The 22,181-nt window shown below is 47.9% G+C and overlaps 10 protein-coding genes across 10 annotated transcripts; 8 read left to right on the top strand and 2 right to left on the bottom strand.

The window, feature by feature from the left end:
- Window positions 1-79: 79 nt before the first annotated feature.
- ONS95_008035 (uncharacterized protein) lies at window positions 80-1,856 on the top strand (the record flags this gene model as incomplete). The annotated part of the gene is made up of 6 exons (XM_058501570.1): window positions 80-392; window positions 465-890; window positions 929-1,109; window positions 1,226-1,462; window positions 1,513-1,605; window positions 1,654-1,856. The coding sequence occupies exons 1-6, from the start codon at window positions 345-347 to the stop codon at window positions 1,854-1,856; spliced, it is 1,188 nt and encodes a 395-aa protein (XP_058362890.1). The 5' UTR covers window positions 80-344.
- A 102-nt stretch (window positions 1,857-1,958) lies between these two features.
- ONS95_008034 (uncharacterized protein) lies at window positions 1,959-4,060 on the bottom strand. Its single transcript, XM_058501569.1, has one exon. It carries the CDS (start codon window positions 3,640-3,642, stop codon window positions 2,236-2,238), a length of 1,407 nt encoding a protein of 468 aa, XP_058362889.1. The 5' UTR covers window positions 3,643-4,060; the 3' UTR covers window positions 1,959-2,235.
- Window positions 4,061-4,433: 373 nt separating this feature from the next.
- On the bottom strand, window positions 4,434-7,278 carry ONS95_008033 (uncharacterized protein). Its single transcript, XM_058501568.1, has 9 exons — window positions 6,543-7,278; window positions 6,310-6,487; window positions 6,186-6,248; window positions 6,106-6,130; window positions 5,933-6,044; window positions 5,794-5,846; window positions 5,716-5,734; window positions 5,494-5,663; window positions 4,434-5,444 (listed from the first exon to the last, which is right to left on the bottom strand). The coding sequence occupies exons 1-9, from the start codon at window positions 6,695-6,697 to the stop codon at window positions 5,101-5,103; spliced, it is 1,119 nt and encodes a 372-aa protein (XP_058362888.1). The 5' UTR covers window positions 6,698-7,278; the 3' UTR covers window positions 4,434-5,100.
- Window positions 7,279-7,443: 165 nt separating this feature from the next.
- ONS95_008032 (uncharacterized protein) lies at window positions 7,444-7,873 on the top strand (the record flags this gene model as incomplete). Its single annotated transcript, XM_058501567.1, has 2 exons — window positions 7,444-7,534; window positions 7,587-7,873. The coding sequence occupies 2 exons, from the start codon at window positions 7,444-7,446 to the stop codon at window positions 7,871-7,873; spliced, it is 378 nt and encodes a 125-aa protein (XP_058362887.1).
- A 375-nt stretch (window positions 7,874-8,248) lies between these two features.
- ONS95_008031 (uncharacterized protein) lies at window positions 8,249-8,714 on the top strand (the record flags this gene model as incomplete). Its single annotated transcript, XM_058501566.1, has 3 exons — window positions 8,249-8,407; window positions 8,457-8,523; window positions 8,572-8,714. The coding sequence occupies 3 exons, from the start codon at window positions 8,249-8,251 to the stop codon at window positions 8,712-8,714; spliced, it is 369 nt and encodes a 122-aa protein (XP_058362886.1).
- Window positions 8,715-9,660: 946 nt separating this feature from the next.
- On the top strand, window positions 9,661-12,123 carry ONS95_008030 (uncharacterized protein; the record flags this gene model as incomplete). The annotated part of the gene is made up of 9 exons (XM_058501565.1): window positions 9,661-9,801; window positions 9,860-9,986; window positions 10,040-10,062; window positions 10,124-10,142; window positions 10,194-10,210; window positions 10,260-10,362; window positions 10,418-10,478; window positions 10,527-11,081; window positions 11,592-12,123. 9 exons carry the CDS (start codon window positions 9,661-9,663, stop codon window positions 12,121-12,123), a joined length of 1,578 nt encoding a protein of 525 aa, XP_058362885.1.
- A 739-nt stretch (window positions 12,124-12,862) lies between these two features.
- APE2_3 (Aminopeptidase 2 mitochondrial) lies at window positions 12,863-16,673 on the top strand (the record flags this gene model as incomplete). Its single annotated transcript, XM_058501564.1, has 9 exons — window positions 12,863-13,020; window positions 13,074-13,430; window positions 13,742-14,324; window positions 14,375-14,406; window positions 14,459-14,649; window positions 14,764-14,817; window positions 14,931-15,133; window positions 15,267-16,136; window positions 16,185-16,673. 9 exons carry the CDS (start codon window positions 12,863-12,865, stop codon window positions 16,671-16,673), a joined length of 2,937 nt encoding a protein of 978 aa, XP_058362884.1.
- Window positions 16,674-16,835: 162 nt separating this feature from the next.
- Window positions 16,836-18,479, top strand: ONS95_008028 (uncharacterized protein). The gene has a single exon (XM_058501563.1). It carries the CDS (start codon window positions 17,027-17,029, stop codon window positions 18,203-18,205), a length of 1,179 nt encoding a protein of 392 aa, XP_058362883.1. The 5' UTR covers window positions 16,836-17,026; the 3' UTR covers window positions 18,206-18,479.
- Window positions 18,480-18,824: 345 nt separating this feature from the next.
- On the top strand, window positions 18,825-20,369 carry ONS95_008027 (uncharacterized protein; the record flags this gene model as incomplete). The annotated part of the gene is made up of 4 exons (XM_058501562.1): window positions 18,825-19,171; window positions 19,219-19,407; window positions 19,483-19,991; window positions 20,041-20,369. 4 exons carry the CDS (start codon window positions 18,825-18,827, stop codon window positions 20,367-20,369), a joined length of 1,374 nt encoding a protein of 457 aa, XP_058362882.1.
- Window positions 20,370-20,776: 407 nt separating this feature from the next.
- Window positions 20,777-21,370, top strand: ONS95_008026 (uncharacterized protein; the record flags this gene model as incomplete). The annotated part of the gene is made up of 1 exon (XM_058501561.1): window positions 20,777-21,370. One exon carries the CDS (start codon window positions 20,777-20,779, stop codon window positions 21,368-21,370), a length of 594 nt encoding a protein of 197 aa, XP_058362881.1.
- Between the last annotated feature and the right edge of the window lie 811 nt (window positions 21,371-22,181).

Here is a 22,181-nt window from a genome sequence, read left to right as displayed (position 1 = left end):
AACAGGCAATGGAGAATTGTGACTTCTAAATCACCTATACATCATCAACTAGATCTTTAAGGGCGGCTTAAGAAATAATCCCATGTGAACCCGAATGAAAGTGTGGCATTTGAAAGAAGAGTATCTACCTCGCCACGTCTCCGCACGGGTTGAAGATTTCCATATCCCAGGCTTCAAATAAGTGCTAGAAGCTGACGTCAAGGTTCAGTACTAGAGGTTACTACCCCGCCATATTGAAGTATTCTTTGAATCACGAAACGCGATTCCTCTTGATTCTAAAATATTTGATTGATCATCGACCTTTCGATCACTAAATTCTTCTGGTTGTGTATTTTGACCCTAAAATGTCGCCCCAGATTCCTGAGAAGATGCTTGCTGCGCAAGTAGTTGAGGTATGCCGCTTCATTTGATACATCCACCTCTTGAATCAACAAAGCATGTAAGATACTAACTCACATCAACAGTTTAGAAAGCCCTACAAGATACATGAGATCCCAACTCCAGGAAAACATCTTGATGAAAATGACATGCTGGTCAAAGTAGCCGTTGCATCTCTTTGTCATACCGATGGCATGGTCAGTGAGGGGATCATGGGTACGAAACTTCCTTGTGTGGCTTCTCATGAGGGAGCTGGTACCGTCGTCAAAGTTGGCAGCGCGATCAAAGATTTCAAAGAGGGAGATAGAGTTCTGTGCAGCTTGACGTATCACCGCTGCGGTGAATGTGCGGATTGCAAGGGCCCTGAGCAGGACCATCAGTACTGTGCTAATGCCGGAGGATTTTTGGGCGTGACTATCGATGGGTCGTTTGCGGAATACGAAGTAGTTGATGGGAGAGAATGTTGCATATTGCCTGACAACTTGAGCTTCCAATCCGCTGCTCCTCTAGCGGTACGTAATTCTTGCGCGTTGAGGTTTTGATAATCTAGATTCTCCTCTCCGAAACATGTTCCAGAGGATTTGAGATGCTAGACCTAAAACTGTATTTAACAGCACTGGCTATCTTGAAGTGTGCTGGAATAACTGTTTGGGGAGGTCTGATAAGAGCTGGATTGAAATCTGGGGAGACTATTGCACTTGTTGGTGGAGGAGGCGGACTCGGTCATCTCGGTAATATACACTGACCTCTTAGTCCTTTTCCGATCCTTGAATCTTAGACTATATCTGTAGTGTTTCGAAGTACCGGCCAAATTATATTTGGAGAGCCGTACTGATTGAGCGACCAGGAATCCAATTTGCGAAAGCTCTAGGGTTGAAAGTCGTAGCAATCGATGCTCGAGACGAGGCACTTTCTTTGGCAAGAGAGTGCGGCGCGGACACCGTTATCGATGCTCGTCCTGGCAAAGAAAACACTGTTCAAGAGGTGAAGAAAGTAAACGATGGGAAGTTGGCCGATGCAACTCTCAACGTATCCGACTACGAGTCTGCAGCTGCTACAAGCGCAGCAGTGACTAAAATGCATGGTAAGTCGATACCAAAGAATAGTTTGTCCGCCATATGTAACTGATTCTAGGTGTGCTCGTGCAGATTGCTCAACCAACGAACGTGTCGGTTCCTTTCGCAGAGCTGGTTTTTCGCGATATCCGTATCCGCGGAAGCCTTATCAGTATGTTATTGCTTATAGAGTGACTGTCTCTGTCTTGACGATCACCAGGCTCTAGAGGAGAATGCCAGAAAATGCTCAAAGTTGCCTCGGAAAATAAGATCAGGGTCAAGACAAACCCTTTCTATGGTCTCAAGGAGATTCCGAAGGCTGTTGAGCTCGCACATTCGGGGAAAATGCAGGGAAAGCCGGTCGTGATCATTGACAGCGAAGCCATTCAGAAGGAAAGGAGATCTGGTCTCGAAATGGTTTGAATGGACACTTTCTTGGGAAGCGGAAGTTCAATATGGAGTTAGAACGGCCTGACACGTTCGAAGGAGGCAATCAACATTATTGTAAGGTTAAATAAGAGATTGGTGAGAATGTAACAATGTTTGTGAACCTGGACCAATATTTGTGACTCTAAATAAAAACAACGAAAGAGAAGTATCTAGCAGTGGTGTGTTGAGACATCTGTCGAAGAGACTCAGTGTGTGTGATCTACTGAAAACAGTGGAAATAAATGAGTGTTGTGTATAAGAAGGAACAAAATGGTGTCATGGAAGGACAGTTGAAAGCAAAAGCCAGAAATCCTGCAGAGCTGACTGTAAACATCCCACGATAAGCGATTAGATCCTCCGCAGCCGTAGAAACTTATTTCATACGCTTCACCTTTCGGTCTAAGGAGCCCGCGGGTCTCTTTCCTGAAGACATGCTTAGGCCAGAACCCTTCAACTGCGAAATTAGCGCCCCCAATTTTTCACGGTAAGCTTGAGGCGCAGGACCCCAGCCGATTGTACCTAAAATGGCAAGGATCTCTTCTAACTCTTCGACGAAATGACGAGCTTCAGGCAAGGGTTGCAAGGCGTCGATGACAAAGTTCCCGCCAGCAGGGCTTGTCCGGGATGTAGTCCCGATGAGACGTTCATAAAGATTTCGGTCGATTGACAGCTCCCCGTGTGGACGTCGCCTTGGCCAGGTACTGTTCTGGTATGCATCGTGGTTCCTTTCTCTGACGACCATGCTAAGAATAGAAACCAATGCTTTGGCTGCCTCGACCCGAGATGCTGGACTGAGTGGCTGCCGCTCGCTAGCGTTGGTATCGATGGCATGGACAATGTTGACCAGGGTCTGGGCGGAGCTTATCAGATCATGTTGACCGGAGCTGGGACCAATCTCGCAATATCGGTCCAGAAGCTCAAGTGTCGTCTGCGCCTTTGCGCCCATCTTGATGAAGTATTCTGTAGCACGAGTGTTATGAGACACAAGAGTTTGAAAATGGTTGAAGATGCTGTCGTCCATGACGAGGATCTTAGCCACAGTTGCCTCCAGATCTCTCCTGACCAGGACTGGCTCCAAGGTGATTTCGTCTCCCGACTTGAATAAATCCTGCCGATAGCTATCCGTATCTATCTCAGAGAAAGTCGCCAGTATATCACGAACGGTCTTCAATCTCTCTTTGATCACACCTCTCGTTTGTCGGCCGACTTGCACAGTGGAGTATGCTTTCATGAGCTGCCATTGGGTTTCCTCAGCATCAGAGTCGGTCCCCTGTCTAAGCTCCCAATGAAGCTCTTCACAAACATTGTCCAAGCCGAGATGTGAGATATGTTCGTAGGGGGTAACACCTTGCACCTCGTCTCCGGCCGCAAGTGGACGAGTACGCGAAAGCTGTTCCAGGAACCAAGTTATGTGGAGGCAAGTACCTGGTTCTTTGCAAGAACATGTAGGTTTTCCCGAGTCGGTAGTGCTGATTCGGATGCTGTATCTTTCTACCTCTGCATACGCAATCTGGAATGCATAGCGCGTCCCGTGTTGTCGGCAATGGTCGAGTGCGAAGACTCGGCACGTGGTATCTATCTCCTCCTCTAGATTGTCATCGTCCGGATCCGATCCATCGGATTCTTCGTCAGAACTGTGTTCCGAGCTAGAAGGCTCTTCATCGATGGGCACGGCATTCCCTTTGCCTTTCTCACCGGAATGGCCACCTGCATGTCCCCGAGATGATTGCATTGCTGGCGTGATGGAGAGCTTGCTGAAGCTCGATATGGGTGGAGACATGAGGAAAACGCAGGACAATGGAATGAATCTGCTGGATTGGGAACGCCATAGCGGCACATAACTGTTTATATAGAAGAAACGACTGTAGAGATAGTTACGAATTTCCTGCCTGTAGAAACAATGTCACCGTCAATTCTGAAAGCTTCTCTAGGCGCTGTGCTGAGCCATGCACCGTTGCAAAACGGTCTGCGACCAGGCCGCTGGTCTCCCAGAAGGCCGGCTGGAAGAGCAAAGGAAGATGAACATTTGTGTCATATAGTGTAGTTGGAGGGTTTTGGTAGAGCAATTGAGGGGTTGGAGGGGTTGCGCGAGGCAGCAACGCACCTCGCCGCACTTCGTGAGGAGAAGAATGGAACGGAGTCAGGGAGGTGTTGGTGTTGAGGTCTGCGGCCAGAACGGCAACCGAGAGAACAGAGAGAGCCTTGCCCTGGAGGAGGAGGAGCCGGCCTGCAATTGGTCTCTAGTACTACTCTAGCGAGGGTCAAGGCTGACAGCTGAGCACTTGGTTCTCCACCGAGTCCACCTCTGCCCTGCCCTGCCCTGCCCTGCCCTCCTTGTCTCTCCATTCTTTTCTTTTGACGTTGATGAGCAGCATCCATCCCCGCCCCGAGGTCGGTCTCTTCGACGCAGCTTCGCTCTTACTGTATGCGCGTCAAGCCCGTCTATGGCAGACGCTGAACTTACAATACTTTGCAATAGCGGCTCCATATATGGGCTTCCCACGCCAGAACGTCGGATTGGCCGTGTAACGATGGCTACCTTATTGTTGGGTTGGTTCGGAGCAGGCACCTCACCTCCACCTCCACCTCCACCTCCACCTCCACCTCCACTCCACCTCCTTCTGTTTCCTGGCTTCCGTCACACGCATGGTGCAGACAGACCAGTATCGAGCGAGCTGTTTCCAACATCGGCGTGTCTCGATTACAGCAGAACGCCGTGGAGGTGAACCGCATCCTCCCTCCTCCCTCCTCCCGCAAGTGATGGCCTGGAGCATGGCCAACCGCAGGTGCGGCGTGGTGGAGCGTCCACAGAGATGCCAGACATGAATGCACATTTTTCGCACCGTTGCATTAGGTTCCCAGGCGTATAGCTGCATACAGGAGATATCTACCTAGGCAAATTTCATACCCAGTAATCACAGTCCAGCAGGCAAGAGCGTTTCGGCCAAAACCGCGCGCCGCGCACCGAGTCCACTGGCTCTCATGTATACCAAGCATCTTCAGCTTTTCAAAGCTCGGCAGCCATTGGACCACAGGTTTACTATCCAGAGGAGATCGTAACGAGGGGCCGGGAAATAATACAGCCCTCGACTTTCGGGAGTTCTGAGTTCGCCACTTCAGCCCTATGCTGTAACCTTCATCCACTTGCCGACCCACAATTTTCAAGCACGGGAGAGCAATTTCGTCATATACAAGTCTTATTCGCCTATAATCAATAACTCCTGTTTCCTATTGTAGCCTATTGAAGGTCGAGAACAACTCTCCCTTGCATCTTGCCCTCGGACATCTCTTGGAAGACTTCGGTCAGCTTTTCCATTGGCTCAATTCTCAATCGAGTTTTGACTATGCCACGGGCAGCCATGTCCAATACTTCGAGAGCCTCACGCTGATTTCCCACAGCGCTTCCTTTGATACTATGGGACATTGCGACCATTGCAGCCGGAAAGGCTTTTGCAATGGGAACAGAGTCGCCCTCTGGCATGCCTACGCAAACCAGAGTTCCGCCGAATCTGAGCATGTCAAGAGCCTGAGCATACGCTTTGTTCGAAGCTGTGCAGACAATAACTGCTGATGCACCAAGTCCTGAACAGGCTTCAGCACTTTGTCACTCAGTATGGAAGTCAGAACCAACCTCCTGTGGCCTTCTTGACCTCCTCTGCAATTGTCTTGTCGTCGTATTTGGTAATATCAATGAAAACTTCAGCGCCGCATTCCTTCACCAGATTTTCCTTGCTTCCATGATCAATACCAACGATTCTCAAAGCCATTCCTCGAGATCCAATTTGGCATGCTAAATGGCCTCTGGTCAAGCCCGTCAGCGAGAGGTCGCATCAATGGGTGATGGGGGACTAACAATCCACCACCGGCGCCAGCTAAAATTTCCACAAGTCAGTCAATCATATCCTCGATACAGAAAGGAGTCTTTACTTACAAATCACAACCCATTGCCCAGATTTTGCATCAGACTTTCTCAAGGCTGAATACCTAAAATAGAACAAGGTTGTGAGCTTCGCTTTTCTATGCGGCCGTTTCTGCGACCTCCTTCCTCACAGCCTCAGCGATAGACTCACGTTGTCACACCAGCACACAACATCGGCGCTGCATCTTCGGAAGACAAGGCATCAGGAATCGGAGTGACGTAGGAAGCTGGTGCAAGGCAATATTGCTGGAATGTACCGGGGTCTAGAAAATACTTCATCAATTGCTCCACAGTTTCGGACTTCAGCGATCAGGCTTCACTTACAATAATAACCGGAGATCTTTTGGTTCTAGCCATAGCAGATCATGTTAGAATGGCGACACCGAGATTGTAGGGGCACTTACAAAGCAGACGCCGTCCTGTCCCTCGAGGCAAGGTGGGCATGCTCCGCAGGCATAAGCAATCCACTATTTCATTTCAGCTTAGGCTTTCAATTGATCACAAACTCTCCATGTTGATGTCTTTTACCTTGATGCCAACGCGATCTCCAACTTTTACTCGGCCATTCTCTGATCCTGGACCAAGCTTGTGAACAAACCCTACCCCTTCGTGACCGCCGACTTGCCCAGCCTGAGTCGGGTATGGTAAACCCCGCCAGCTATTCTCCATGACGCCCATGTCCGAATGGCAAACCCCTGAGTGTGTCCTATACGTCCCAAAAGGTCAGCCGCAGGAAGTTTCGTCAATGGTGCGGAACTTACAATCGAACGAGAACATCTCCTGGACCCGGCTCAGGGGTTTCAAGCTCCTCGATCTTTGTAGAAATACTTCCAGGCTTGTCGTAAACGATAGCCTTGTATTTCTTTGAAATGTCAAAAGTCTTTGCTGGAGTCTTTGCTGGAGTCGCGGCGGCCATTCTTGCTATTATCACAGTACTTATTTACGTTCTAGGTATGGTGTGAAGGGAGTTTGAAAAGTCAAAATTCAGGAGATTTCATACATATACATTGATTTCCGAAATCCACCAAGGCTTGAAAGCGGGGGACCTCTGACGGAGTTGATCCGAGGCATCATCCCTATCTTGATGTGGCGTAGAGCGATGGTGGAGTTGATGCGGGGTAAAGACTGTGACGCGATGATATCCAAGAATCTCGGACTTTAGCTAACGTTTCCTGTTTATAGATAGTCTTGTATGACCAACTTGACTATCTCCCTAGCCTCAGCCAGGGACAGGTGTGAATTCGTAATCGTAGAAGTTCTATTGACATGTTCCATCACCCGCGAAAATGATCAGACCCAATTTTCGCTTACCTGTCAACACTTATAATCATCAGACACCTCAAAAATGACGGACATGATACATGCCAGATCAGAGGTGTACTGTGATTGTTTTGATTTGCCCACTCATTCAGGGGCGTCTTTCGTCGGCCCGCGGGAGCAAAGTTGCCTAGGCATTTAACTGTTATACCATCGGGTTTCAGTGATGTATCCGAGAGACTTTGGTTGATTCTAGACAGTAAAAGCCTCGCTGATACTATCGACTCCCTTTCTTGTAAGCTTTCACAAAATAGTATAATGAAAATTTTCCTGCTTTAACATATTAATTGTATGTGAAAGACCCCGTTTCCAACGTCAAGTTTCATTGCACATCATCTTCACAAGATGTCTTCCGCTTCCAAGAAGCAGCCTGAAGATGTTCACGGGACCAATCTGCACGGAAAATATGGAGCTTTCCAGAATGAATTGTATAGAGGTTAGAACAGTTCTCCTGATTGGACACACATTATTTTGTAACAATTTTACAGCTGGAATGCTTCATCAAAGGCTGCCGCTCGTCACTACTGATCCAAATAAGCTCGAAGAGCAAGCAAAAAGCATAATGAAACCGACAGCGTACAGTTATGTAGCTGGAGGTGCAGGTGAGAGGGCCACGATGGACGCAAATAGATTGGCATTTCGGCAATGGAAAGTGGTTCCGCGTATGCTGAGACCGACAACACGTCGAGACTTGACCATCAAACTCTTCGGCGAAACTTACGGTGCTACCCCTCAGTCTCCAAATTCGAATATAGTTAATCGAATTCGGCCATAGAAACCCCTGTTTTGATGGCCCCAGTTGGCGTTCATACCATATTCCACGAAGATAAAGAGACTGGCCTTGCTCAAGTATGCTCCGAGATCTATAGGCGTTCCATATAAACGCAGTACTGCCTCCAGTTCTTCTATCGAAGAAGTCGCCAAAGCAAACGCAAACGGGCCTCGCTGGTTTCAGCTATACTGGCCACAAGACGAAGAGGTCACCGAATCCTTACTAAAACGAGCCAAAGAAAATGCGTACAAAGTCCTGGTCGTAACACTAGACACATAGGCTCTGGCGTGGCGTCCAGCAGGTCTCGACGGCGCATACATCCCTTTCATAAAGGGCATTGGAAACAGAACCCGATTTACCGATCCAGTCTTTAGAAGGATGTTCAAGGAGAAGTTCAATGCAACTCCAGAGGAGAAACCACTTGAGGCTTCGAGCCAGTGGGTAGGAGATGTATTCTCTGGCGCGGCGCATTCTTGGGAGCAGATTGCTCATCTGAAAAAACACTGGGATGGACCAATTGTTCTGAAAGTAATTCAAGTCAGTGTCTAAGAAGTGGCAGGTCAGAATGGATGAGCTAAATTGGTAGCACTCCGAAGATGCGAAGTTGGCTGTCCAACATGGTGTTGGTGGAACTGTAGTCAGTAATCATGGAGGTGAATTCCGTACTTGCTATTTCTGGATAAGTTAGCTGATATAGCCAGGTCGACAACTTGACGGGGCCGTTGGACCTCTGGAAATGTTACCGGAGATTGCAGAGGCAGTAGGAGACAAACTTAGCATCCTATTCCGATATTCGACAGTGGTATACGAGGAGGAGTCGACACTATCAAAGCACTCGCTCTGAGAGCAAAAGCTGTATTCGTGGGGAGACCAGCTATCTATGGTTTGGCAATAGCTGGAAAGGTGAGTCTCATCAATCGACAAATGAATGCTGCTGATAAGAGGTTATTCCCTCAGGCAGGAGCCAAGCAGGTTTCCCAAGGGGTTCTGGCGGATCTCGATCGATCTATGGGGCTTGCTGGAATAGTGAATATTGAAGGCTGTAATCGCTCCATGATTCGGAGGGTTGAGTATGGTGGAGATGTAAAGTCATCCAATTAGCGCCATATCATGTAAACTTCCTGTTCCTCATCGGCACAGGGAGGACAAGTGGTTTACTAGGATAATTGGAGAATTGACTACGGTAAGCTTTTCAATAAAATAACCTTAGTCTGTCTATTTAGTTTGAATGTTTACTTCGAACTTCACCCGTATGAGACAGAAATTTCCTCAGTCCAGGACATGTCATAGAGAGGGAAGCAGACCACCAGCATTTGGGTCGTGAGCCCTGGAAAATAGAACAAATCAAGTTGAATAACAACGGGATAACCAAAGTCTCACAGATAAGGAAAGACGGGTAAGTTTTACTTCGTTGTTACGGTTCGTCAAGAGAGAGTGTTCAAGATGCTTTCTGAAGTCTCGTCTCAGGGGACTAAGTGGTGTGCCGCTGGAAATAGGACCGCTAGCCCCGAATCGCCAGCCACTCCACAACGGCACCGGCCAAGATCGGGAAAAGCACAACTTCATTGGTTACATGGAGCTACAGGCGTGTCGTTGCTTCAAGGCTAATATAGACCCGTTATTGCTTTTAGTTGCCCAGCCCGGTGATAACAATTCTGATAAACGCTGTGGTGGGGTTGCAATCCGAAACCCCTCTTTCCGTGGCATCTCCTCGCTCACTCCATTACTACAACTGAGTGCTTACCTAGAGCAGATTAGGATTGAGGGCTCGACACCGTGTTGACTTTATCATGTCTGATCAAAATATTGCACCTAGAACCTCTAACGAGCTTGTGAATGACGCGCCAGTTGAATCAAGTAGTGCAGCAACACATTCGGGTGGAAGCAGTCAGAGTGAAACCATGGAAGAAAGTGCGCTTCAGCATTTAAATGTAAGCTGTATTTACCGAAGAGCTCTTGGCTTGTTTTTCGATGGTGTTAACTGCTCAGATTGATTACGAGAATGATTCTGCTATTGGTGGTATGACGCCGCAGACATCGACTATGAGCGTCAATTCTAGTGTCTACCAATTTGTTGAAGAGAATGGGAGGACCTACCACAGGTACAAAGAGGGTAGTAAGTTAATAGACTTTATGGCTCCTTTGAAGTTTGGACTGATAGGTTGATAGCATACTTCCTTCCCAATGATGAGGTCAGTTTACTTTCTCAAGCATGTCTGATTCTATAGGAAGATGTCCTAACAGTGTGATAAGGCAGAGATGGAACGACTCGGTAAGATCTGAAATAGTATCCTAGAATACGATGAGGCTGAATCTTTCCAAGATCTCCAACATCAATTGGTTTGTGCTGTTCCGTATCCTTGATCGCTTCCTCTGTTGACTCGCCTAGTGGATGCTCACCTTGCGTGACGAGATGCATTTATCACCAATCAAGAATCCTCGACATGTTTTAGACATTGGAACTGGAACTGGAATATGGGCAATAGAATTCGGTAAGTCTCGGTCTCTTTTAGAAATTCTCACGATCATCCTGCTCACACGTATCAGCAAACAGATTTCCTTCAACGAATGTGATCGGGACTGACTTGTCTCCAATCCAACCCGAGTTGTGTGTCAAAAAGCATCGAATGATAGGTAGAATCGCTAACATCTGTAGTATTCCGTCAAATTGCCAATTCGAAGTAGATGACCTCGAAGACGAGTGGAATTATCCCCAAAAGTTTGACCTTGTTCACGGTCGAGCTATGGTAACATGCTTCAAGGACCCAGCCACAGTCTTTAAATCTGCTTTTAACTCTCTAGAACCGGGCGGATATTTCGAGCTTCAGGATATGGCTATTCCCATGCGCGCTATCGACGACACTCTCAAGGGAACGGCAATGGAATTTTGGGCTGATACGACCATGAACGCTGCTGAGAAACTTGGCCGCTCTTGGAAGAACGTTGAGAAGTACTCGAAACTTATGGAAGAAGCAGGCTTTGTGGATGTGACTGAGAGGCACTTCCAGTGGCCTATGAATCCATGGGCAAAGGGGGACCACATGAAGATCTTGGCTACGTACTGGATGGAGGATATGTTGAGGGCTTTGGAAGGTTTGAGTATGGCTGTCTTAACAAGAGCGGGTGGCATGACGAAGGAGGAAGTGGAAACCTTGACAGCGAAAGTAAGGAAGGATATTGTGAATAGAAATATTCATGCTTATCAACCTGTGTGAGTTTCCCTTTCCGGCTTAATTTTTTCCTTTGCTGACGTGCGAAGTCTCGTTGTATATGGACGAAAACCTGAATAGGTAAAGTTGATTTGACTAGTTGCAATTCCGACACAGCGTTTGAGGTGAATACAGCTTTCTGCTTGATGTAGGTACTCCAAGTTTGTACTGTCAATTATCAAGGTGTTAAGGTCAAATCAAGTATTGTGGCAATAAATCCAAATCATCACCTGCCGATGAGGCTTTCAACCTGATCAACTATACAATCATAGTTCCTCAGTCCGCATCTAGACCCAGACGTGGCCTGCTTTCATTGACGGGATGGAAGAAGTACCTAGGTACTTACTTCGTTACCTAGTGCCTGCCTAGGTACCCACGGTAGGTACCTTAGGTACCTAACATAACTCACGTGCCGCTTCAATAATATGATATCCTCAGGCCACCATAGATTTGAGTCAGAATTTCACCTGCTTTGGCAATCCACATTCTCACACAACTAAGACTCGGACCAGGCCAACTTCCGATGGATCAATGACCTACATGCCAACATACTACGAAATTCTTGGCCTCCCTCAAGCTCTTCACGATGAGCCAAATCTGCCGGCGCAAACCTTGCGGACCGCGTACCGACGAGCACTTCTCCAAAACCACCCAGACAAAACCACTACGAATCATGCCCTGAACTCGAAAGCAACCACATATTCGATCGACCAAATATCCGAAGCGTTCAATACTTTGGCGAACCCAAAATCTAGAACCAAATACGACCAGGAACTAAAGCTTCAAAGCACTATTACACAAGATGGAGGGGTAGCGGGCAGGCAGGTGTTTCGCACGGGCATTGAGTCTGTGGATTTAGATGACCTGGATGTTGACGAGGCACAAGGCATATGGTATCGGAGTTGCAGGTGTGGTGATGACAGAGGGTTCTTGATCAAGGAGGCAGATCTGGAAGAGGCTGCTGAGGACGGTGAAATTAGTGTTGGATGCAAGGGATGCAGTCTTTGGTTGAAGGTCTTGTTTGGGGTCATGGAGGACATGTAGAGGGAGACTTCGATGACAGCAGGAACGGAAGCATGCATTCGCAAGCAGATGGATGGCCTGCTCTGCCGGCGTGAACCACCTGTTCGCCCATACAAGATGAACTCTGCCTCCTCAGCTTCCCGCTGAGGTTGGCTTACGAAGACTGGGTTGCCTTGCTAGGTTGCCTCTAGCATCGTCACCAGCGCAGGTCCTTTGGCGCATGAAGTCTTAAAATGCCAGGCAGCTAGATGCCGTGTCATCGAACTCAATTGAACGTATTCTCATCATCTCATGATATTGTGCCGACTTCCTATAGCTTCCATTCATAGCGCGAACGCAGTCTTGGTCGCCTCAAACTTGCGGTGTGATTCTTCTTGCAACGTCCAATTGTATTATCAGAGAACGCCAGACACTTCGTGTAAACAATCGAGCGTGTTGGAAGAACTTTATGTTGCTGAACAGATAGATCAGGAAGAGAGCGCGCCAGGAAAAATATATGCAGAGTGGAAGTCTGCACACCGCCCTTTGTGCTCCATTCCCGAAAGAGCGTAGACTAAAGCCTCTTTTGGCAGGCGCATCCAACTTCTGCCGCCGCTACCACGAGGAATTGAATCGAGTCCAGTCAAGTCCAGTCAAGTCCGGTCAACTCGTCCTCGATGTGTTAATCGCCCTGCCCTGCCCTGCCCTGCATAGACCCCACCTTGCCTGCCCTCCCCTCCCCTCCTTCTCTTTGCTCTTTGCATAGCCCCTCCTTACTTCCATGTTGTCAATGCGTCTTTTTACTTCTGCGATCGAACTCACGATCCTCTCAAGTTCTTTTATACGCCCAACCGTGTCGACCTTTACTTCAGCAACACAAAGGAGAGCACTCTCTGGCAATCTGTCCCGTTCTTCCGCACTCTACTCTCATAATTCACTGTAAGCTTCCCATTCTGCTTCTTATTTATTCTAATACTTACACGACATTACAGATTTCACCCCACTTGCAAACGACCACAAGCTCCCACATCCCGCAAAAACAATCCTCCAGCCTTCACAGCCACTCGAAATTGTTCGTATCGAAACCATAAGATGTGTAGATCCCAAGGCGAGCGGGACGTCGAGTCGAGCGGTATGGACGTTACCAAAGGCAGACAGATTCTCCCCGCGGATGTCGTTCCCAAACACTACAACATCACCTTGGAACCCAATTTCGAGACATTCAAGTTCAAGGGCACAGTGATTATTGACTTGGACGTGGCCAAAGATACGAGCGAAATCTCTTTGAATACTTTAGAGCTTGAGATCCATAGTACCAAGATTATTTCTGGCTCAGGTACTCTCGTAAGGTCAGTTATCTCTCTATGGTATCCCCCGGTGTGGTTGTCTAGCAGTACCCATGATAAAACTCCTGCTCTTACGAGTCGTCACGACCTACAAGACCAAATCGATCCGAATGTACAGCTTCGAGAGCTTCATCTTCTTATTGGATGCATAATCATATGGTGCAGGCATTGTAGAGTCCACATCGCGACGTGCTGCAAAGACGCATTTGGCAGGGGACCATCTAGTCATCAATTTCATCTACCCTGTGATCACCTCGCCTCACCTTCGAGTTACCCTCGGAATAAGTTTCTTGTACTGACTCGGTGTGCACCAGCTCCGATCCAGCTCTGACCTACGATGAGGACTCCCAGACAACCAAGATTGCGTTTGAGAAGACTCTTGAGAAAGGATCCAAGGCAACGGTGGAAATTTCCTTCACTGGGGACTTGAATGACAAAATGGCCGGATTTTACCGATCTACATACAAGAATGCTGATGGGACCGAATCTATCATGGCAACCAGTCAAATGGAGGCTACAGATGCCCGGAGAGCTTTTCCATGTTTTGATGAGCCAGCTCTGAAAGCCGAATTTACTGTGACATTGATTGCCGACAAAAAGTTCACATGCTTGAGCAACATGGATGTGTCATCCGAGAAGCAGGTTACATCTGAGTTCAGTGGAGATATTAAGAAGGCTGTTTCCTTCAACAAGTCCCCTCTCATGTCCACATACTTGATATGTTTCATCATTGGCGAGCTCAATTACATCGAGTCCACCAAGTTCAGAGTCCCCGTCAGAGTTTATGCTCCTCCAACATCTGACATCGAACATGGCCGATTTTCTCTGGAACTGGCTGCTCGAACACTCGAGTTCTACGAAAAGACCTTCGACAGCCAATTCCCTTTGCCGAAAATGGTGAGTCTAATAACACTTCTTCTAGCGAGCATTGGTTTTGATAGACGCAGGACATGGTTGCTATTCCCGATTTTGCTGCTGGGTAAGATCAGGATCCATCACAAGATATATATGATGTTCTAATCAGTATCTAGTGCTATGGAGAACTGGGGCTTGATTACCTACCGTGTCGTGGATCTTATGCTGGATGAAAAGACCAGCAGTGCTTCCACCAAGGAACGTGTCGCAGAAGTCGTTCAGCACGAGCTAGCTCATCAATGGTTCGGAAACCTGGTTACAATGGATTTTTGGGATGGTCTATGGCTCAACGAAGGGTTTGCGACTTGTATGTTGTCCGGGCCGTGCCTGTTTACCCCAATCCAGTCTGTTGGAGTACTTCGCTCACAAATGCACTTCCGGTCATGAGTAGTCGAACAAATGCTAACGTTTTGACTTCTAGGGATGTCGTGGTACTCTTGCAATGTTTTCTACCCAGAGTGGAAGGTGTGGCAAAGTAGGTTTGGGGCTCATTATTTCAAGGTGGAATGTCTCCATGTTTTCCAGAGACATGACTTTGTTTCTTCCCATATCACTGCAGATGTGGCAACTGCTAACCACTAGTTTCAGGCTATGTTACAGACAGCCTCCAAGGTGCTCTTGGTCTAGACTCGCTGCGCAGCAGTCACCCAATCGAAGTGCCAGTTAAGAGAGCTGACGAGGTCAACCAAATCTTTGATGCAATCTCTTACATGAAGGGATCCAGTGTCATTCGAATGGTCTCGAAATATTTGGGCGAGGATGTTTTCATGCAGGGTATCCGAGACTACTTGGTACGTACTATGTGGCTTATAAAGTCCCATTGGCCCGGGATTTGGGTTGGCTTCTTTTATTTTCCTATTTCGGATCTCAATCTTGATCTATGAGCTTGAAACATTTGCAAGCAGCGGCTAACTTCAAGAACAGAAGAAGCATGCCTACGGCAACACCCAGACCGGTGATTTGTGGTCAGCGCTCAGCAAGGCCAGTGGAAAAGATGTCGAGAAGGTCATGGACATCTGGACCAAGAAGATCGGCTACCCTGTGGTTTCGGTCACGGAGAATGAAGGATCAAACTCGATCCATGTAAAGCAAAACCGATTCCTCCGAACAGGAGACGTCAAGCCTGAGGAGGATACTGTCCTCTATCCTGTCTTCCTGGGCCTCCGCACCAAAGACGGCGTAGACGAGTCACTTGTCTTGTCGACCAGAGAGGAAGACTTCACGGTCAAGGATAAGGAGTTTTTCAAGCTCAACGCAGATCACTCTTCTATTTACAGAACTTCATACACCCCAGCTCGCCTGGAAAAACTTGGCCAAGCTGCCAAAGATGGCCTGTTGACAGTTGAAGATCGTGCTGGTATGATTTCAGACGCAGGTGCACTCGCAGCATCAGGCTATGGAAAGACTTCGGGTGTTCTTAACTTGCTGAAGGGCTTTAGCGAGGAGAAAGAGTTTATCGTATGGAGTGAGATCGTCTCTAGGCTCGGCTCTGTACGAGGGACATGGACTTTCGAAGATCAGAAGATCCAAGACGGTCTCGAGACATTCCAGCGGGACCTCGTCAGCGATCTTGCCCATAAGGCTGGCTGGGAGTTCACGGATAGTGATGACCATCTCGAGCAGCAATTCAAGGGCCTCCTCTTTGGCAGCGCTGGAATGGCCGGTGATAAGGTTATTATCAAAGCTGCCCAGGATATGTTCGCCAAATTTGCCGAGGGTGATCTAGCCGCCATTCATCCCAATATCAGAGGGAGTGTTTACGGCATCAACTTGAAATATGGTGGCGCGAAAGAAGTATGTCTCTCTGAATCAAGGATGCAACTCATTACTGACAGCTTCTAGTATGATGTCATTCTCAATGCATACCGAACAGGAAAGACGGCTGATGAACGTAACACCGCACTTCGATCGCTAGGCAGAGCCAAGGATCCTGAGCTGATCAAGAGAACACTTACCTTGCCATTCGGAGGTGAGGTCAAGGAGCAGGATATCTACATGCCTGTCGGCGCTCTCAGATCCCACCCTGAAGGAATTGAGGCATTATATACCTGGATGACCGAGAATTGGGATGAGCTTGCCAGACGACTTCCTGCGGGGTTGTCTATGCTTGGGTCTATGGTTTCGATCTGCACATCAAGCTTCTCCAGTCAAGCTGATATTGACCGGATTACCAAATTCTTCGAGGGCAAGAGCACGAAGGGTTTTGACCAAAGTCTCGCACAAAGCCTTGATTCTATCAAGGCAAAGAGCGCATGGCTTGATAGAGATAGAGAGGATGTCAAGCAGTGGGTTGAAGCATACCAGGGAAAGGCGATCAAGAGTGAATTGTAATCTAACGCTGGCGGATGTGTATTTTACGGCGGCATGATGGCGAGATTTAGCACCTATGTGCGCAGCAATTGAACTGCCCTCAATTATCTCAATTATCCTGTTCTTCATGCCTTGATTGTTCATTTCGGTCTTTTGTGATTTGAGACAATAATCCCAGCGGCTCGCTTAATTGACCAAACGCTAAAACCCGTACAGCATGGCAGCTGCTATTCACTGCCTTTGTCTTGAGGCATCCCCTTATTTCCTGCCCTGCTGTCCATCCTCTCTTCTAAAGAGTTCCAAACTCAGAATACAATTTTCGTCAAATCAACGCCACAGCTCTTATATTCGGACTTCGCAAAGTGTATGGCGTCATGACTCTTGCTCAACCAATACACATCATCGGCGCCGGCATAGGTGGTTTAACACTTGCTCGTTGCTTCAAACATCGCGGCGTCCAGTCTATAATCTTTGATAAGAGCCCTTCGCCCGCTCTTCACAACTACGGAGTCTCGCTGCAGCCATGGGCTACAAAGCTTCTCATCAATGTGCTCAATGTAGATGAGTCAAGTTTCGCACGCCGAGTCGCTGTTGATGGCTTAAGGGGAGGTACAGGAAAGGTCTACCCCAGTCTAGTGTCTGGTTTGGGAAGTGGAAAGGGACATGCTGAGCTACTGAGAGCGCATCAAGGCAGACTGGAGGAAGTGCTGAGGGAGGAGTTGGACATCAAGTGGGGTCATGCATTGGAGGGTGTCGAAGCGAACGGAACAGGTCATACATTAACTTTCAAAGACAAAGAGAAAGTTCATTGTGACATCGTAGTCGATGCATCGGGTGTCCATTCCCAAATCCGGAAGTCACTTCTGCCTCATGTGCAACTCAATGTCCTTCCATACGTGGTATTTCGAGGGAGTCGCCGTGTCGAGAGAGCTGCGTTTAAAGAGACATACGAGAGTTACTTCAAGGATGGGAACATAATAGAGACGAAGCAAGACGAGACACTATTGCAAATTGCTATCAACGACTACCAGCAAATTTCGGGCGCAGTAGATATAAGCTATATCTATTCACGGCCTTCCCACACAAAGTCCGAAGATCCTCTCCACCAGCCAGATCGCTTGCCCATCCAAGCATCTGATATTTCAGAAGAGTTCTTTGCCGAAATCTCGAGATTACAAGACCTAGAGCAGCCCTTTAAAGATGCTTTCGATGAGGGGAATGTGAGGAAGGGGAGAACGCTGCATTGGCTGATGAGGGATGTGCTTGTGAAAAGAGAGGAGTTGGAGAGACTCGCGAACCAGGGGAGAGGTGTGTTGTTGATTGGGGATGCGGCGCATGCTTTACCTGTGCTTGGGGGAGAGGGGGCGTGTTTTGCAATTAGAGATGCGGTTGAATTGGCCGGGTTTGTTGGGGAGGGCTTAGGAGAGCCTGGTGAGGCTGTTGTGGATGCAGAGGGTTTTTACGGCAGCATTTATACGGATTGGGAGGATGCAGTACGTATAGGTGAGCAGAGATTGAGAGAGATGCATCTTGAAAGACGGTCAAGTTTGTGATTCTATGACTTCTGCAGGAGGTATGAAGTATACGTACTTGATTAGGTTGACGATTCTTCGTATCCGGAATGCTTGTCAGTCGAACAATCTTGCTTATTGTTTCTAACTTGACTCTTGTCGTTCTTTGCTACCCTCCACACGCCAATTATAGCTTGTTTGATAACCGTCTAATGGCTGCATTTCTCATTCCATTACTGTTAGAGGTCTTAAATTATTAGCATCTCCAGTGCGGTTGCTCACTCATATTACCAAATGAAATGTTGTAATCATGATGGTTGAAGGTGACTTGGAAGTGCCTCATTCAGATCAGTGAATAATCACATAGTGTGCCTTTGAGGATAGGAAATTTAATTCATAAATACTAATTAGGGAATTTGCAAGCACAGCTTCACGCGATGTTCTGATTCAATAGCTGGTATGGGCATCAGCTCCTGAATAGCCGGGAAGCATTCGGGATATCGACTGCCGAGTCTCAAAGAGGAAGGTGTGAGCGAGGGAGACACTTCACTTGTTGCGTCGTGATACTCATGCTGAACTTTGAGGTTTTACACTGGACCATATACTGTTCATTTGACTCTTGTATCAGGTTCAGCTTGGAGTTACGATCATAGCCATTACGATGAAGCTTCCATCGCCAACCATCACGATCCTCGGCCAAGATCCAAATAGAAGCCATAGAATCAACGCCAATTCCTTTCAGCAGAACGCAATAACCGCTGTCAAGGGATGGCAATATGCTGCATTTTATACAGCTGTTTTACCGGGCAAAAGTGGATCTGGATGTCGTGTTAACCTCGCCCGACGTCAACTCCCTCTCGATCAAGTTGAGGCGAGTACCACTGAGTGGCAAGTCTTGACGTTTGAGGACTATGAGCAAACTCGTGATGATGGACATGATACCATATCTATTGGAGTTTGCGAAGGAGATGGAACCATCCATGTCGCATTTGATCATCACTGTGACCAGTGAGTCCGACATTCCTTCCTGAGCACAACAAGTTAATGGTCTGTAGACTGAAGTTCAGAATGTCCAAAATCGATGTAGCGAGTAATCCTTCTAGTCATGTCTGGGTAACTTCGCTTTTCACGGAGACAAGGTCTTATCTACCGGGAATTGAAACAGGCGATTTGTTGAAAGAAGTTACGTATCCAAGATTTGTGGCTATTGGCAAGGATCTGCTTTTCACGCACCGAACTGGCCAGTATGTTGAGACCAAAAATCAATAACATCTCAATGTAGCAATACTGTATAGTGAATTGGCTAACACAGACCTTAGGGCAGGTCTTGGTTCAGATCTACTGCACCGATATTCATCATCTTCCCATCAGTACACATTGATTGGCCAGCACTTGATGGGGGTAGCCAACAGTCCGTATATCAACGGCATCGACTACAGGAAAGATAGACTGCACATCTCGTGGTGCTACCGCAAGTTCGTCATCACTCAAAGCCCTGTAGTAACTCCACATGTTCATCAACAGCAATCTGGGCCGAATGGACCGGAGAATAACTATGATCTGTATTATGCATTTTCTGATGACCGGGGTGTGACGTGGAAGAATTCCGAGGGAAGAGTGATTGCTTGTATGACGGGCGGTGATGGTATTGAGACCTCCTCGATCAAGCCTGGTGTCGATATTGCAAGAGTGTACGAGATCCCGATGGGAAGTGGTATTTTAAATCAGGAGGGTCAAGCGGCGGATTGGGATGGTGGATTCTGGGTTCTGAATCGGGAGAAGGTGGGAGGTGAGGAGAGATGGATCGTGTATTATCGTAATCCGGAAGGTGTGTTGCTGCTTGCAGTGCGTGGTGATCAGACATGCTAACAACAAAGGCACTTGGACGAGGATGGTCATTGACAGCGTTCCAGAACCTACGGAGACTGGCTCGAGGGGTAGTGTATGTACTGACAGAAAGGGTGATGTTTATCTTGTATTGCCAGGGAATTCTGATCCAAGTCTGAATATCATGCGGGCGAGAAAGGAGGAGCAATATTCTAGGTTCGAGCCAGTATGGATGTTGGATGGATACGATGGTGAGCCGTTGGTTGATGTGCAGAGATTGGAGACATCTGATGTTCTGTCGGTGTTCACAAGAACAAGTGCAGGTGTAGATGGGAAAAGAGATGTAGTTGTACTTGACTTACTATTAACGGAGTTGTAGAATATGGAATTAACAAGCTGAATATTGGCTCAGCCGTGCACATTCAAAAGTGAACGGAATAAAGTCATCAGGGAATTTTGAGGTGAATCATTCGGGTCTGTGCCATGCTCACGTTCTCTCAATATTTCGAGGGTAGCGGATCTGGCTCGACTTTCGCCAACCATAATTCATTGTTTTGTCGCTCTGTAGGAGCCCACCCTCAACCTCCTGCCTACCTTCGTCCCGGATTAATTGACATTAACAGCAACAGCCACAACACATAAATTGGACGAATAGCAAGCGAAAGTCCAGACAAATGGTAAGACGCTTATTCCGAGACAAGAACCTTGGATTGACCATTTCAGGCACCTAAGAACCTTCCCGCTGCTGCAAAGCAACAAAAGATCCTCGAATACTTCCGAGAATCGATGAGCGTCTTTACCCTCAAGGAGCTCGAGAAGACCCTTTCGTCCGTCGCTGCGATTCACGCAATGCAAGTCAAGGACACCCTCCAAGCCATGCAAGACGAGAACCTCATTCGAGTCGAGAAGATCGGTAGCGGCAATTGGTACTGGTGCTTCATGTCGGACGCGAAGAAATGCAAGGAGAATATTCTGAACAAGTTAAAGGCTGAGGAGAGCACCATAACAACAGCGATTGCGGAGACGGAAAGACAGATCGAGGAGGAGATGGCCAAGCGCGAGGAAGATGATGAGAACTTGCTCGATGGCAATGGTATGGACAGGAAAGAGCTATTGGAAGCTCATGTATTGCTGTTGAAGGAAATGGAGGCTTTGGACAAGGAGTTGGCCTGCTACAGCGATAATGATCCTGCGGAGCTGCAGCGCAAGATCGTGGAGGCAAAGCAGCTGAAGAACAGTGCCATTAGGTGGACTGACATCATTGAGTCCCTGGAGTCTCACATCGGAACCCTTACCTCTGATCGAAACCAAACTGCGGAGCTCATGCTGTCAGCTTGCGGCGACGAGTACGTCTTCGGGGAAGGCTTGAAGGAGCTGTGATGTGCTCGCGGGTCTTTGGGCTTATGGATGATGGTGGAAGGAATAGTTTCTGACGTGAACCGATGTGGTACACTATGATATGGCTTTGTATTCTGGCTGGTAATGCTGAGCTTTTAACGCTGCCACAGGTGCAGGTGTATCGTCTGGCTTGTTCACAATGATGGCAATGCATGTGGATGTCAACATACATGGATCCTGGGTCGAGAAAGTGATGCACAGTCAGCAACGCAGCAGCACCACAGGACAGCCAATGGAGCGATGATGCGTTGCGTGAAACCGCAATGGGATACGCTGTCATGCATGCCACGCAATTGAGGGCATTACCAGCCATTTGCGAGGGGGCTCGTGATACGAGGGCGGGAGTCAGGTTCCAGATCGCGACATGTCTTGGTCAAGCTTTTTTCATCGTCATTGATCTCCGGTCTGGTCTGATCTGGAGAAAGCTTGTCTCTGGAAGAAACCGCATTGTCTGGGTCTAGAGCCTACAACAAGCCCGGGAGATGAGCGGTGGAATGCAAGTGCTCCGTCCGCCGAACGGCAGTCTTGGTATTTATCCAGGCGAACTTAAGGACGGTTTGTGGAAAGGACGAGGTAAGAAACTAACGTTCTAGTGCTCAGCTCATCTTCTTGCGAATTTTTGGGTCACATCAAATTCCTGTAGAAGTGGCAGGTATTTCCAGTTCTCGATGGTCTGCTGCCGCAGTGTCCGACCTGATGACGAATCCGATTCTGAGGCAGTCCCAGTGCCAATGTTGCCCCACGGCAGGCTGAGTCTGTCTCCAGCTTTCACCGATGGTCATAATCCGAGGTG

This window comes from Cadophora gregata (genome assembly GCF_030347475.1).
Source record: "Cadophora gregata isolate MNR1 chromosome Unknown scaffold_2, whole genome shotgun sequence".
Lineage (NCBI taxonomy): Eukaryota > Fungi > Ascomycota > Leotiomycetes > Helotiales > Ploettnerulaceae > Cadophora > Cadophora gregata.
This window is presented reverse-complemented; position numbering and strand designations above follow the sequence as displayed.

Coding starts and splice junctions, on each gene's coding strand:
- ONS95_008028 (XM_058501563.1), top strand. CDS start 17,027: ATGACTCTTGCTCAACCAATACACATCATCGGCGCCGGCATAGGTGGT.
- ONS95_008034 (XM_058501569.1), bottom strand. CDS start 3,642: ATGTCTCCACCCATATCGAGCTTCAGCAAGCTCTCCATCACGCCAGCA.
- ONS95_008033 (XM_058501568.1), bottom strand. CDS start 6,697: ATGGCCGCCGCGACTCCAGCAAAGACTCCAGCAAAGACTTTTGACATT. Junction 6,249..6,309: donor GAGATCGCGTTGGCATCAAG/GTAAAAGACATC, acceptor GAAATGAAATAG/TGGATTGCTTATGCCTGCGG. Junction 5,445..5,493: donor GGTCAAGAAGGCCACAGGAG/GTTGGTTCTGAC, acceptor AAGCCTGTTCAG/GACTTGGTGCATCAGCAGTT.